General features: G+C 35.8%; 2 protein-coding genes across 5 annotated transcripts in view; both read left to right on the top strand.

The window, feature by feature from the left end:
• Positions 1-263: 263 nt before the first annotated feature.
• LOC111438733 (uncharacterized WD repeat-containing protein C2A9.03-like) lies at positions 264-11,945 on the top strand. Its single transcript, XM_023076584.1, has 10 exons — positions 264-378; positions 3,197-3,361; positions 3,538-3,705; positions 3,814-3,900; positions 4,681-4,815; positions 4,909-5,019; positions 10,250-10,341; positions 10,430-10,535; positions 11,059-11,145; positions 11,224-11,945. Exons 2-10 carry the CDS (start codon positions 3,224-3,226, stop codon positions 11,635-11,637), a joined length of 1,338 nt encoding a protein of 445 aa, XP_022932352.1. The 5' UTR covers positions 264-378; positions 3,197-3,223; the 3' UTR covers positions 11,638-11,945.
• LOC111438734 (protein CWC15 homolog) overlaps positions 358-15,333 on the top strand; it is an 18,357-nt gene continuing 3,381 nt past the window's right edge. Inside the window, exons 1-2 of one of the 4 annotated variants that reach the window (XM_023076587.1) lie at positions 358-378; positions 13,352-13,511. In XM_023076587.1, coding sequence (XP_022932355.1) covers positions 13,381-13,511 — 131 coding nt within the window. In that variant the 5' untranslated portion in view covers positions 358-378; positions 13,352-13,380. Of the gene's footprint in view, positions 379-12,993; positions 13,156-13,237; positions 13,257-13,351; positions 13,512-15,333 lie in introns of those variants that run through there. The other 3 variants (XM_023076585.1, XM_023076586.1, XM_023076588.1) reach the window with 3 other exon arrangements.

Here is a 15,333-nt window from a genome sequence, read left to right as displayed (position 1 = left end):
CGTGTTGTTTTTAAATGATATTTCTCACTATGTTGCATATGTTTGCATCTCTCGAACTCGAACAATATTTCATAAAATACTCAAGCCGTGTGTTACTTTTATATATCGGGTAAAGATGAGGCATGAAACTATAACCCATTTTTTAATTTTCGCTTAGAGAAAAAGGAAAAAAAAAAAAAAAATTACTATTGAAAGTTGTCGTAATATTGACCGCCGGTTCACCGCCCGAGCCGACATTGGGCATTTGGATTTAGAGTGTGGGACCCGATTCGTAAGATAGTCTAAGAACAAACAATCTCACCCACGACGTTTCTTCCTTCCTTCTGACTCCCAATTTCGCAGACAGATCGTCAATCAATTAGAACCGGGACTTCTGAGGTAAATCTCTTACTATTCCTTCTTCCATTTTCTGCATTCAAGCACATCAAGCTTCTCTGTTTCTTCATTGAATTCGGTTCCAATCAAGTTTGTCGAGCTAGGGTTTTCTACGGTGTTTGTGGGTGCCCTTTTTCACATTTTTAGGCATATTTCATTCTTATATGCTGAATCTGAAGTATCTTCTTCCATTTCTCCACAATGGTCGAAGGACGAAGATAGCATGTATTGCTATCTTGCTTTAGGTTCCATACGTTTTCTCAATTTGAAGGTAAAAAACTCAATGACGCCTCATGAATGTAGCCAATCCACATCCTAGTCCCCAAACCTCCGTTAAAACTCGCTTAATTGCGTATGGACTGGCTGAATTTTGACTTTGTAAATGAATTTACTAGTTTGGGGTATGCATGGCCAATCTAACCTGCAATGCTCAATAAAGGAAATTCGCCTAATTCGGTCTTAAATTGTCAATTTTTGGAGGGAAAGTTGTATTTATCAGCTTAGCGTAGAATTTACTTAGCCAACTCCCGGACAAGCTTCCACCTTAACCATATATTGAATACACCCTCATTAGAGGGTATGGCTCACTCTTCTAGGGATTATTACTCGATTTTGATCTTGTTTTCCCCATCCACTAATGTGGAGTACGTTTTGGTACCTTGAATTTGGGGCAGACATACAAAATGTGTGACAAGACTTTCAACTAAAAGCCCTATATTAAGGGGTAGCATCCTCTAACAAGGAACTCATTCCAACCTATGTTCAAATGTTCTCTACTCTATTATTCAGTTTTTTTTTTTGCTTTCATTGGCTCTCTAATCCTCGGGCTTTTTTGTTGTATCCTTTGTCAGAGAGTGGAGGAAGATCTAAATCATTTATTCTGGAGTTGTGATTATGCTCAGTTGGTTTGGAATTACTTCCTTGGTGTGTTTAACCCTCAACTTACTTGAGACATAGCTTTTAGTGATATGATTCAGGAGCTTCTCCTCCGTCGGTCGTTTTAGGGAAAGGATAATTTTTTTATGGCAAACCAGAGTTTGAGCTTTATCGTGGGAGTGTTTGGAGGGACAGAAATGGTAGAATCTTTAGAGGGTTTAGACGGATGCTTTTGATGTTTGGTTCCTTGTGAGATTTAATGTTTCTCTCTAAGCGTTGATGCCTTATTTCTTTTGTAATTATTTGTTAGGTCTTATTTTGCTTGATTGGAGTCCCTTTCGGTAGGGTTTCTCCCTTTTTTGGGGTTTTCTTTTGTATGCCCTTGTTTTCTAACTTGTCAATTAATATGTCTTAGGCATACACGTCAGTGGTCAACTAACTCCATCATCTTTTTTTATTTCTAGCAAGTAGAGACCAGTTCTTGATAGTATATATATATATATATATATATATATATTTTGTCTTGAATTCATGTTTAGAAACCTTTTTACAAGACAAAAATAGAATTTGATGTTAAGCACACATTTGACAGGATAGTTTTTGGAACAAAAAAGAATTATTTTACTTGTTTCATGTTGTGCCAAGTTTACTATGTACACTCATTACTTTTTCCTGCCTTTTTTAAGTTCAACTACATGGGGTGAAGATTTTTTAGGCTATTGAGGTTCATGATTTGAGGCTTGCCTTTGAGGAAAAACTCTAACGCTTAGCTTTGAGAGTTTCGCCTCTCATAGAAGAGGCTTATGCCTTTGTAATGATTAGAAGAATAGCATTATTTTGCCTCATTCTTCAAAACTTGAACTATTACTACTTTCTCTGTTGTGACTTTAAAGGTATTGAAGACAAAACTTTATGGTATAAGTCAATCCTATAAATGATAATAGTAGTGAGGTTAGTGATATCCTCTTAGAATATTTTGTTTAAGTGATAACTAAATGGAGTGGGCCTTTTTATTCTTTTATATGACTAGTTTAGTAATACTTGGTCATACCAATTTTTACGATTTGTTAAATGTGTTAAGTTAAATTTGAGGCTTATGCCTTGCTTCTTCAAGAGGAAAATACTCATGGTTCTTTAACATTTTAAAACATTGGTGAAAATTTAAACTTTTTGACTTTTTAATTGGGGATCAACGTTAATTGGTTGAATTGTGATCAAGTTGATGTACATACTCATTACTTCTAATTGGGAATGAAAAAAAAAAAAAAAACGAAAATAGAATATATATTTTGCAATAGTTCTAAAACCAAAGACAATAGATAATAAAAGTTCCTCCTTTTTGGAGATTTCCAAGAGAGTTTTCATTTTTCCCATTAAATTAGTAGAGAAAGTTAAGCTCATCGAATTGGGTTCAGAAGTAAGAAATGAAATGTAATAGATGGGGTTGAAGGATAAATTCAAACACTCACCCACATGCCTTTCAACCCCTGTAATGGTTGTTACTGAGGAAAGAGTTGGAAATTGACAAAAAGTTTGCAGATATAAACACCCTGTCATCTTGAATGTGGGGAGTATTCAAGTGTTTGGCTTTTACAACTAAGAAATCTTGACCTTTTTGATACAGATTTGATGTCTTGAACTATTCCATTCTGCTGCACGAGAATTGAGTAATTTCTATCATGGAACTTGGAGGCAGTTACATGTTGGATGATCTCATTGTACATTTAATCTAAACTTACATTTAGAGGGCCTAATATGAATGATACCTTTATGCATAGTGATTGCCTTTTCATTTTAGGGAGAGTTTTAGAGATCTTTGATTGTAATAAATGAAGATGATTGAACTTAATGTTCTTGATTCTCTTTTGTTGTATGTGGAGTTCAGAAGACCCCCCGCCCTTCTCCTTTTTAGTTGATGTTGAAGTAATTACTTGAACTTTTGTAGGTGCGGGTGTAAACTTTTGTACCCAATATGTCCAGTTATCATGGGGATGATACTGATTACATGGCTGATGAGTACGAAATGGAAGACATAGATGATGATATGGATGATGAGTATCATGATAGAGAAGTGGAAGGCTCAGATTCTGATGCTGATGAATTCCACTCGGTATGTGATACATTGATAAATTATTGGACTTAGATTTACTCATAGTGATCTCTATGTGATCGTCAAATTTTTGCATTAATGCATTATATGTCAAAGTTACTCTATTGTCTAGTTTGTACCAATTCTTAATGTTGGCCTTATTGAATATTTGAATTCCTGAATGACATTATATACAGAGTAGTAGAATAGTTGATACCACTGCAGCTCAAGCGAGAAGAGGAATAGACATTCAAGGGATTCCTTGGGAGAGGCTTAGCATTACTAGAGAGAAGTACAGGAAAACTAGGCTTGAACAGTACAAGAACTATGAAAATATCCCAAATTCAGGAGAAGGGTCAGAGAAGGTAAATGATCTCTGCAATCTATGCCCTCCTCCCCCCAAGTTGTGAGCTATATTTTACACTGGTAATTCCAATATCTTATTTGTGACTTCTACAATATGATGTGAATAGGATTGCAAGGTTACGGGGAAAGCACATTCATACTATGACTTTTATCGAAATTCAAGATCTGTGAAATCGACCATTCTTCATTTTCAGGTATACTTAATCAAGTATTCTGTGAAATCTACTTGATTCTTATTAGTTTCTGTTGGTGTAAATTTTGTGCGCCTTTCAATATTTTAAACTTATCCTTTCTTTGTGCCAATTGGAAGACCTTTTCATAACTTGTTTAGGTTGGGAGTTTTCTTCTGTTTTGCTTGGGAACATATTTGTTTTTTTTTTATTATTCTTTAGTGTTCTTATTGTGACTAATTTATAGCCTCCTGTAGAGGAGGATTTCACTGTTGTCACCAAGATTTATGTATGACATTTGTGATTGCAGTGTTCTCTTGGATGTCATAGCATGAAATATATATTTTTGGTACAAGAAATCGAGCTTTGATTGAGAGAAATGATAGAATATACAAGTACATACCCGAAAAAAAAAGCATACAAAAGGAATCCTGAATTAGAGGAAATGACTCCAATTCAAAAGAATACAACCAAGTTAATAATGAAAAAAAATCCGATTAACGGACCATAAAAATGTGTTAAATCTCACTACCTCCCACACCTCCTGTGATCGCTCCACCCCTCTAAAAGTTCTACTATTTCTCTCTGAATCACACTCCCACATTATACCGAAACAACAAGCATGCCACAAACTCTCCCTTTGTCCCGAAAAGGAGAATTGATCACAAGTGCAGAAATCTTTATATGGAATAATTCTTGGTGCATGCCATGGCGTAATATCCTTCATTTGTATGCCATATGTTGTAATGTTTATTTGAATTTGATGCATGTGGCTGAATCAAACTTTTTGTTGTTGGATAATAGTTGAGGAACTTAGTATGGGCGACATCAAAGCATGATGCATACCTTCTATCACATTTTTCTGTAATTCATTGGTCATCATTATCGTGCACCAAGTCTGAAGTACTCAATGTTTCGGGCCATGTGGCACCTACAGAGGTTAGTGTATTGACTGCATGATTAGCTTTCCATATTATTGATACTCACTTGTGTTGCTTTAAAGTTTAACCTTTTGAGTCTGATGTAATACAGAAGCACCCTGGGAGCTTATTAGAGGGATTTACACAGACACAAGTCAGTACACTTGCAGTGAAAGATAATCTACTTGTTGCTGGGGGATTTCAGGGAGAGCTTATTTGCAAGGTAAGTTATTCATCTTCTTTTATTCTTGACAAGAAAAGCATATTTCATTGCTATCAATATCGGAAGATACAAAAAGAGGGGTGGGACGTAAGGCATCTTCCTAGCCTCGTGAAGGGTTGATGAGAAAAATTAGGTGTACAAAGCCCAAGTAAAGCACTTTAACTTGGGGCTGTTAATGAGCGTTGTTAGAAAAATGTTGCCAAAAAACTTAATGCCCATCCTGAAGAATCTTGTTGCTCCTCTGTATCCAAATAACCCAGAGAACGATTTTAGAAAGAAATTTCCATTGGATTGTAGCTAAGTCATCCCAAAGCTTACACAAGAAGTTTTAGCACCTCGTGTATTAGAAAGAATGAAGGGGTGGTTTACAGTGCATTGGTTAGTGATTTGAAAACAGGAATTTGAAAATAAGAGGTTCCATGAATAGCTTTTCATGCTTTTAATGTTTTTGAACAAGTGATTGGGAGCCGATTTGGAAACGGGATCCCAGTTTAAATAGTTGTTTAATATGCTTTTGATAATATATTTATAAACTATAAAAATAGTTGTAGTTACCAATTAAATTTTATGTTCAATATCAACTATTATTAATTAATTTATGATCATATTCTATTTTATAAATTTTGTATGGCTATTATTTTACAGTATTATATAATTTAAAATATTATTTTATACATATTCTAATTTAGCAAAAATGAAGTGTATTTATGTTTATCAAATTCAAAATCTGAATACAACAAAATCTGTATTAATTTAAAATATATTATATTATTCAAATTCAAAATTTGGATACAACAAAAACTTTAAAAATGTCATTTTTAGGATTTCTACTATTTGGATCACATAATCCAAAATTAGTTTTAAAAAACAAATCTTCCAAACGAGTATTCACTGAATCTATTTGACTTGGTGCATTTGAGAACATAAAACATATTCCTGATTGCCTATCAAATAGGCCTTTATGTTTCCCCTCCAATTTTATAGTCAGCAAAAATGTGGGGCTAGATATAGATATCTGATTTTCTTTTTTGATTTTATATTGGATGTTCTGTTCCGCTTCCTGAGAGGCAACATTTTCATTTATCAAAGCAAACAACCAAAGAAACAGGGAGCTGAAACAAACAAAAGCAAAAGCTAAAGAAAAAAAAAAAACTTTGAGCAAAGGGGTTCTAGATGTTAAGGATATGAACAAAAGTTAAGTGTTAAAGTCTTTGGTCACGAACATATTGAGAGAGGCATAGAACTTGAACCTAACTGTATTTTGAACCTCCTCTCAAAACATCTCCTTACAATCCTCATCTTTCTCGAGTCAGATGTTCTACTACTACTTCTGTGTGACCAGAACTATTATGTGCCAAGAGAACACTGGAAGTTGATAAAAGTGTCCCCCTCTAGACCACGTGGTCCAAATTCTGTAAAGCACATTTACACAAAGCACATCATTGCGGGCCTATTAGCATGTAGGAGGAAATGGAAGTCCTCTGCATGAAATTAATAGTGTTAGTCCTCCAATTGTTAGACAGGAATAAACATTCGTTGGAATTTTGTTAGACAGAAGCTAACGTTCTTTGGAACTCTAATCTTCCACAATGAAGAGATCAAAGAAGACTTTGGAGGGGGTGAACCGCACAAGAGGGGAAAAGAAAAAATAAATTGAAAAAAAATTGCATTTTGTCCTTCTTGCTTGCTGAAAAGAATAAAGTCTTGGGACATTAGAAATCTGCCTCTGTCCTCCTCTTCTTCTTCTAATGGTTATCTTTGATCCAAGGTGAAAAAAAAGCGCCAATAATAAAGAGTTTGAAGAAGTGACCTCAGAGACTTACCTATTGAAAGCAAGTGGCCAAACCAAAATAGTGAGAAACAAAATCCTTGGAAGGCGGAGAACAGTGATTTGTAGGAGAAAGTATCAATAAAGATTGGAAATAAAGATTGGAAATAAAGATGAAGGAAGAGTAGATAGAGGAAGGACTCCCTTGTCTAACAATCCATCCCTTGACTAAAGAAAAGGCCATAATCGTTTAGCTCAAAGGGTCTCAATACAAACTCTCAACTTAACTCTACTCAACTGATCTTATTCAACTGGTCTTGAATCCCATTTAACTAATTGAGAACCCTTGGCTTCCTTTCCATTCCCTTGAATCAAAATTCGATCTAATAGATGAGGGGATCTTAAACTCGAACAAGAAATATATAGGGATCTCTTATTACACAAACTGAATAAGAGGTAACCTTACCACCTTAAAGTATAATGCTTTTTTTCTCCTCTATAGGATTTTTTAAAATTTAATGCCCTTGGGATTCCAAATGACAAATAGGAGGGGGTAACTCCCATGAGTATGCCTAAGTGGCAGCTTCATACCCAACTCACACTCATCTAACCAATTTAGACAAGTTGCAATTGATGCCAACCGTCAAATCCTTGCTCTGTTAATTTTGAGTTTGTGTATGAGCTCAAACACAACTAAAAATATTATTAAATTTAGCTCACCTAACCAAACATCAATTGGTTAAAGCATTGTATCAGATGGATTTCTTCCCTCCCTACATGAAATTTCTCAATGATTCCTACCCGTTGAACCTGGATTGCCCTATCTTAAATCCCTAAACGCTTGGACCTACCCTTGGGTTTACCATTGACTATATAGAAATAATTGATCGACTAAAGGCAATTCTAGACTCAAAATCTTCGCCAAACCCAATTCCTTTCCTCCACAATACCTTATCCAACAAGTCTCAATCTGCATGATCATAAGCTTTCCATACTATTACCTAATAATAGGCTCTTCAATCTTTGAGCTTATAAGCCCGGAAATCTTCAATTACTTCATCATCAATAAGGACATCGAGAATTTTCTTGCTCATAATAAAAGCACCTTGAGAGTTAAACAACATTTGGGGGACTTGCCTAAGTCTATTAGCCCAAACTGTTGGAGAAAAAAGCTTTTCCTGTTCTACCGATCATGGAGAATTAAAGATCTCTTGGTGAGGGGGTTAAGTAAAAACTGTATCCAAATATTCCTTGATAACCGTTTTCCAGATTATATATTAAAGGGCCTTGGAGATCTATTTTGTTGGATTTGAACCTCGTTCATAAGAGGATTACAAAAAAATTGGGGAGTGGGGCTAGTACATCATTTTGGCATGACCACTGTCTGTGAGAGGAAACGCTAGCTGAACATTACCCTCACATATACTCTCTGTCCTTAAACAAAGACAAATCTATCCAGGGCTTATGGAATGAATATCATTGTGGCTGAAATCTTAACTTGAGAAGAAACCTCACTGATGATGAGATTGAAGAGTGGATTCCACTCATGCATCATTTAAATATTGATTAATTGACACTTACCAAAGGTCATTGGATTTGGAAGCTAGATGTAATGATCCAGATTTTTATTTCCAAATATGACATGATAATATATTGTAGTATTTATTCTTGCCGGAAAATATGCATGATTTCCGGCGAGACAATTATTGCCTTAATGGGAAACGTTCTTGGACTTTTTATATCTCTATGCACAACCTCTCAGCATCCCTTGGAACGATTTTCTCCCAAACTTGTTGAGTGTGTTTGAGAGAGTAGAAAATCGAGAGTTTTCGAGAAGGGAAGTTGAGTGGTTGTTTTAGTGAAGAGCTGTGGACCAACTTGGGTATTCGGAGTTTCGGATCGTTAGTTGGGTGGAGTTGTCGCACAAGTTTTCGGAGGAAGAACCGAGTGGAAGTAAGGTTGTCGACGTTGGGATCGCTGTGTGCTCGTCGAAAATCAGCGTTGAGGATGTTGCGTGGAAGCGGAGAAGGCTGCGGCGTGTCGTTGGAATCGGCGAGGCAGAAAGTCATTAGTGTTTCGTTGTTTTTCGGGTAAGGAAGACAAGTTGTTGGATTTGGGTCGGCTCTCCTCGTATACCCGCGACCCAACAGCCTGTTGTTAATCCCCACTCCAGCCCACATCCCAGGTGAGAACGCGGGTCGCGTGCACGTTCGGCCCAACATCGTGGCTCCAGATTCGGCTTTGCATGAGTGCACAATTGTGGCTCGGCTCGCACATGTACAAACGGTCGGCTCGACTCCATCGGATTCCTCGGCTTGGCGGCGGCTCGGAATACTCATAATATATCGATTTCTAGGTTTTCAGCCCTTCCGAAGCCATTTCTGCCCTTGTTTTTGCCTTCTGAGGTCAGTATGACTCTTAATAGTAAAAAACAGGTTATGTTAGGGGTTTACCTTGATAATTAACATGAGGGTTAGTTTGTTTACGGTATGAAAAGTTTCTAAGTATATTATGTGGTTCTTATAGGAAGTAGTTAGTTTACTGTGAGTAACTTCGGCCAAGGCCATCGAGGTAAGTGACTTTACTGTTGGAGTTAGTCTATTTTATGTTGTATGTTGGTGCATGCCCTGTGACTTTTTCATGCACCATATTTTATGTGATATGACCAAGTTATGCCTTGATTGTGTTTTTCTGGCAATGTTATGAAATGCTATGGATGTTATGATATTATTACATGCTATGAATGTGTTGAACGTTGTTATGCATTCACGTAGCATGATTGAGTAATGTATGGAATGTATAAAGGAAATAACACGTATTTCGTATTACGTAATATACCAAAAAATGAGCTAATATTCTTGATAGACTTTTAAGAAAGATGCCTTCGTTGGTTGGTCTATTTTGTTGCATTTTATTTTGGTGGGCAGAGGAAGACTTGAATCGTTTACTTTGGAACTGCAACTGTGTGCTATCTGTATGGAGTTACTTTTCTTTAGGGTTTTGGTTTTCAGCTAGATCGTCACAATGTCTTTAGTGAAATGAATGAGGAGTTCATTCTCCATCTGTTGCTTTAGGAAAAGGAGGTATTTATGGCAAGCCCGGGTGTGTGCTTTGTTGTGGGACTCTTGGAGGAGAGGAACAATAGAATATTCAGAGGAGTGGAAATGATACTATTTTGTTTGGTCTCTTTTTAGGTTCTATGTTTCTCTCTTGGCATCAGTGACAAATTCTTTTTGTAATTGTTAGGTCTTATTTTTCTTGATTCAAGTCCTTTCCTATTGGGATGCTTCCTTTTGGGCGTATTTTATTTTTTAGTTGTCCTTGTACTCATATTCCCAATAAAAATTGGCTTTTAATCCAAAAAAAGAGAAAAAAGAAAGAAATAAAGATGGTCTTTCATTGAGTCATGTGATTATAATTATAATTATGGCTAATGTTTGTTTTTACCTTGCTTTATTGCAGAATCTTGACCGCCCAGGTGTTAGTTTTTGTTCCAGAACAACTTACGATGATAATGCTATAACTAATGCTGTTGAGATATATAGCAGCGCTAGGTATATTTCCACGCTCTCTTGGTTAAGCAGGTATTTGTACAGCTTTCCTTCTATGAACGTTATTTTGAACGTATTCCAAAATTTCCAGTGGTGCAGTTCATTTCACTGCTTCTAATAATGATTCTGGAGTCAGAGATTTTGATATGGAGAAATTTCAGCTTTCCAAGCACTTCTGTTTTCCTTGGCCAGTTAATGTAAGTCTCTGAATTCTACTTCTAAACGGAACACCCTTGTGTTTTCCCGTTTTCAATTGGTTGATTAATACTTATCTTAAGTTTCTCATGTGTATATGATATTTTGTTCCCAATTACTTAAAGAACTAATGGCAATGCGGTGGAATCACGTTCATTTTTCGGTGGTACTGAAAGTAACGATAAGTTTAGTGAGTAGAAAGATAATGTGTTGCATTTTTGGTTGCCTGCATGGCCCGTCTTGGTCACCAGTTACGTTCTGGGTACCATCAAGTGTGTGCCTATACTCAGATTATGTAGGATAATACATGGTAGACCTTGGTGTTGTTGAAATGTTCATTTTAACTTGTTTGTATGTGTGCAAATATTTGTAACAATGTGACGCGTTGGCCGAGTGGTTAAGGCGTGTGCCTGCTAAGTACATGGGGTTTCCAAATATTTGTAACTTAATCTTATACTTTTGTCTCATATTCATGTCTAATGGGTCATTTATTATTGTGTGGTATCAATATTACCAATATTTCAGCATGCTGCCTTGAACCCAGATGGTAAACTTCTTGTGATTGTTGGTGACAATCCTGAAGGCTTATTGGTGGACTCACAAACTGGAAAGGTACTCGTAATAGCGTCAGCAGGATCGTCGTTTTGGTAAATCATCTGCTGACTTATTGAAAGTACATTATTTTTGCAGACGGTTGCACCTCTATGTGGACACTTGGATTTTTCATTTGCATCGGCATGGCATTCAGATGGCATTACCTTTGCCACTGGAAACCAGGACAAAACTTGCAGAATTTGGGATGTAAGAAACTTATCAAAGTCAGTAGCTGCTCTGAAAGGCAACCTCGGAGCCATTCGATCCATCCGCTATTCCTCGGATGGTCAGTACATGGCAATGGCAGAACCAGCAGACTTCGTGCACGTGTTCGACGTGAAAAGCGGGTACGAGAAAGAGCAAGAAATAGACTTCTTTGGAGAGATCTCAGGTGTGTCGTTTAGTCCAGACACAGAGTCACTTTTCATTGGAGTATGGGATCGAACATACGGGAGCCTACTCGAGTACCATAGACGAAGAAATTACAGTTACCTAGATTCGTTGTACTGAGATTGAAAGAGTAAAAGAAAAGGAAAGAAACTCGGGGGAATAATAATAAGAAGGGGTGGGGTGAAAGTGAAAATTGTTTAATTAACATAGTAAGATGTAGTAAATTTGTTGTAATTTGTTAAAGTGTATATTTAGTGTGGTGTGAAACAATAGGGTTATATGTATTATGATGATGATGATTTGATGACACTTTGGTTTGGAAGGGACAATTTGAGTGTATGCAGAAGGGGGAGTGTAAGTAAAGAAAGGCTTGTGGGGGATGGCATGGTAAATTAATAGATGGCCAGGGTGTCTGTCACCTTTTTGCATATCACTCTTCACAAATTTATGTTATTACAAACATCAGACTTGCAAATGTTGCGTTCATATCGATCCATAGACTATTTTTGTTCATATATATTGCGTTTTTTTTATAAAATATTTACCAATGGTTGCGTTCACTAATTTCTTGGTACGACACAGTTCATTTCTTAGAGGTTTTTGAGTCATTTTTTGGTTCATGAAGCTTGCGATTAGCAAAAACGAGCACTCCTAATTTGAGTATAGCATCTAGATTATATATATATATATATATATATATATATATAAAAGTGCAAATATTACATTTGTGTTATATGGAAAGCGGAAGTAGAATTGACTATACTCATACAATGACAAACAAAAAAAAAAAAGCAGAAAGATGCACGGATTAACGTAGTTTAACAAAGTGTTTATAAGTATCTCACACTATAAAGTTGCACTTACAAAATTAAACACAAAATGCAAAATGACATTAGACAAACCTTTATATAAATGTAGTAACACTAATCTAATCTGATTCATGTACCAATATGGGATATGGGAGATGAACTAGATGAATCCAATAAATTTGAGAGAATTTACTAAAAGTATTTAGAAATCCAAAAATTTTACGAACTAATTCTTCGTAACAATTCTGAACCGTTTGACATTTCATAAATGTTTCAAAAGTACATCTAGAGTAGAAATCTATTAGAATGTCGGAGAGAAATTAGAACCTAAAAATATTATTAAAACTTTAGAGGTATTTTTTAGACAAAGTGTACCGTTCAATAGTATTTTTATTAATTTAGTCTATTTTGTAACTCGATCGTACTCCTAAACATAAAAACATTTTGTAATCTATAAATCATAAAAATATAAAAACCATAAAATATAATTATAATTATTAAAATGTTATTATTTGTCTTGTTATTTAGTTAATTAGATAAAGATATTAATTACATAATTGGATTATGGTGTTTAACATTTAGATATTTATATTAAATATTAAATAAAATATTTTAGTGAATTTTTAATTGTTTTTATTTTAATAAATATATATATTAGCATTCAAATTTGGTTTACCGGCCGTGGAACCGACATTGGGCATTTGGATTAAGAGCATTGGACCCGATTCGTAACCTCACCCTCACCCACGACCATTTTTCTTCGTTCTGACTTACAAATTCGCAGACCGATCATCAATCAATTAGAAGGGGGACTTCTGCGGTTTATCTTGTATGTTCCTTCATGTATTTATGTGTTCTAGCGCATCAAGTTTACTTTTTTGTTCTTTGAATTCGATTCCAATCAAGTTTATTGAGCTAGGGTTTTCTCTGGTTTGTGTGGGGTACCCTTTTCACGTTATAGGGAATTTTCGTTTTTATATGCTGAATCTGAAGTGTAACTTCTTCAATTTTCTTGGCATTTGAAGGCCCGAGGCGACGAGGAAAAAATCTAGAGATGACTACTGCAGCTCGACCAACATGGGCACCGGCTAAAGGTGGAAATGAACAAGGTGGCACTCGAATTTTCGGCCCATCCCAGAAATATTCATCCAGAGATATTGCTTCTCATACGACCTTGAAACCCAGGTGCGTGTATTTAAGAGATGTAGCTGTTTCTTGTGGTAGGAAGATGGGGCAGAGAGCGCTTTTAGTTTTCCTTTGGTTGAGTTCTTTGTACCAAGTCTCTCTTTCTTGGTTGATTCTAATCGTCTGTGCGCTGTGACTTCTGAGGGATGATGATCGCACATCCATACAGGAATTCATTAGGATTTTGTTTGCTACGTGCGTTGAGTTTTCTAGTGAGTGTAGAGTTTTTAACTGGTGAATTGGTTTACTGGTAGACCTTTTCAGGTGATGATTACATCTTTTTGTAGTTGGTTTTAATGTGGATGCGATCTGGTGAACAGAATTTTCATTCAGTTTACCTTGATCTTAGCCGAGGTAAACTTGGTTAATAGTCCATATCCACTAATTCTCAAGAAACTTTGTCCATTCCAAGAACTCCTGGAGACGACAAATTTTTTAGTATATTAAACTTTCCACTTGAGGCTTGAACTCAAAACTTTGGAAAATCTCTCGAGCTTACCGAGTCCTTGCCTATGATCTCTCTGGGTGTTTAGCCAATGTGAAACGTAGAACGATTTTAATCAATTGGGATTCTGCTGCAGTTCATCCTCGTTTATTTTTTATTCACAAGGATAATGATCAATTTAATACCTAATTAATTTTCCCAGTCACACACATTGAGGTGGAGGCTGGGCTTTCTTTCTGTATTGATCCTGTCCTAAAAGGATTTAACTGTTCCTACAATGGACTTCACAGCAATTCCTTACCACTGGCAATCTCTTTTTCTTCTCGTTACAAAATGGAGGGATAATTCCAAAATGGAAATATAAAAAATCAAGGGGTTAAATGTCAACCCACTATGAGACCTATAAGCAATTGTTTTGTTATTTTCAAATAGTTTTATCTATCCTTTTCTGCACAAGGGAAAAAAACGAAGGAAAAACAATGAAACCAAAGGAAACGAAGTAGGGGTTTAGTTTTTATAGACCATTGTATGCTTGGCCATAAACAATTGAGGGCAGTGGGCACTTGTCAAATGAGTTATTTGAACTGATTTTAGGGATAATGACTTCATGCTGGTAATTATCTTCTAACCCTTTAGATAAATTTTTATTGATATGAATGAAATTACTGAAGGGGCTCTAAAGGAGTTACAAGAACCTCTTCCATTTGTGTGTATGGAAGTTAAAGAAGTGTTAAAAGTAATATTTGACTTGATACACCAAGTGATGTTTGAAAGGACAATAGAATCATAGATTTGAGTAATGGTTATCTTTCCAAAGTTAGGTTTTTCTTTTGCGTTCCAAGAAAATATATCATAGCTCACAGGAAAGATGTCCTGATCCTTTTGTCTTTGATCAAGGGGTTTGAGTTTAGGTTTGGGAGGAGGGACAATTGCGTTTGGAGTCCCAACCGCTTTGGGAGCTTCTCTTATAGCTCATTCTTTCATTCTTTTGTTGTTTGTTGAATTTTTCTCTCTAGTGAGTGTCTATTTTCTTCTCCGTCAAGATGATAAGTTCCAAAGTATGTCAAAAAAGAATCAAACTCTCCTCCAAAGAGTTCGTTTAATGATAAAAGTTATTTTTCTTCCTTCATAAAGGATTGTGACCTTGAGATTTACGAGATTGAAGCATGGGATCTCAATGTCAAAATGGACATAACTTAATAGTAATTGATATGTACTCCTTCCCTCATGGTCGGAGGTTCAAATCTCCATGACCTCACGCATGGTACTCAAAAGGAGGGGGAAAAAAGGAAAAAACATAGAATCCTTATCTGAAGCTTGTTTGTTTGTTTGTTTTTTTTTTTTTTTTTTTTTTTTTTTTTTTTTTTTTTTTTTTTT

Source organism: Cucurbita moschata, unplaced genomic scaffold (genome assembly GCF_002738365.1).
Source record: "Cucurbita moschata cultivar Rifu unplaced genomic scaffold, Cmos_1.0 Cmo_Scf00082, whole genome shotgun sequence".
Lineage (NCBI taxonomy): Eukaryota > Viridiplantae > Streptophyta > Magnoliopsida > Cucurbitales > Cucurbitaceae > Cucurbita > Cucurbita moschata.
Note: the sequence above shows the minus strand (reverse complement) of the source record. Positions and strands in the feature narration are given on the sequence as shown.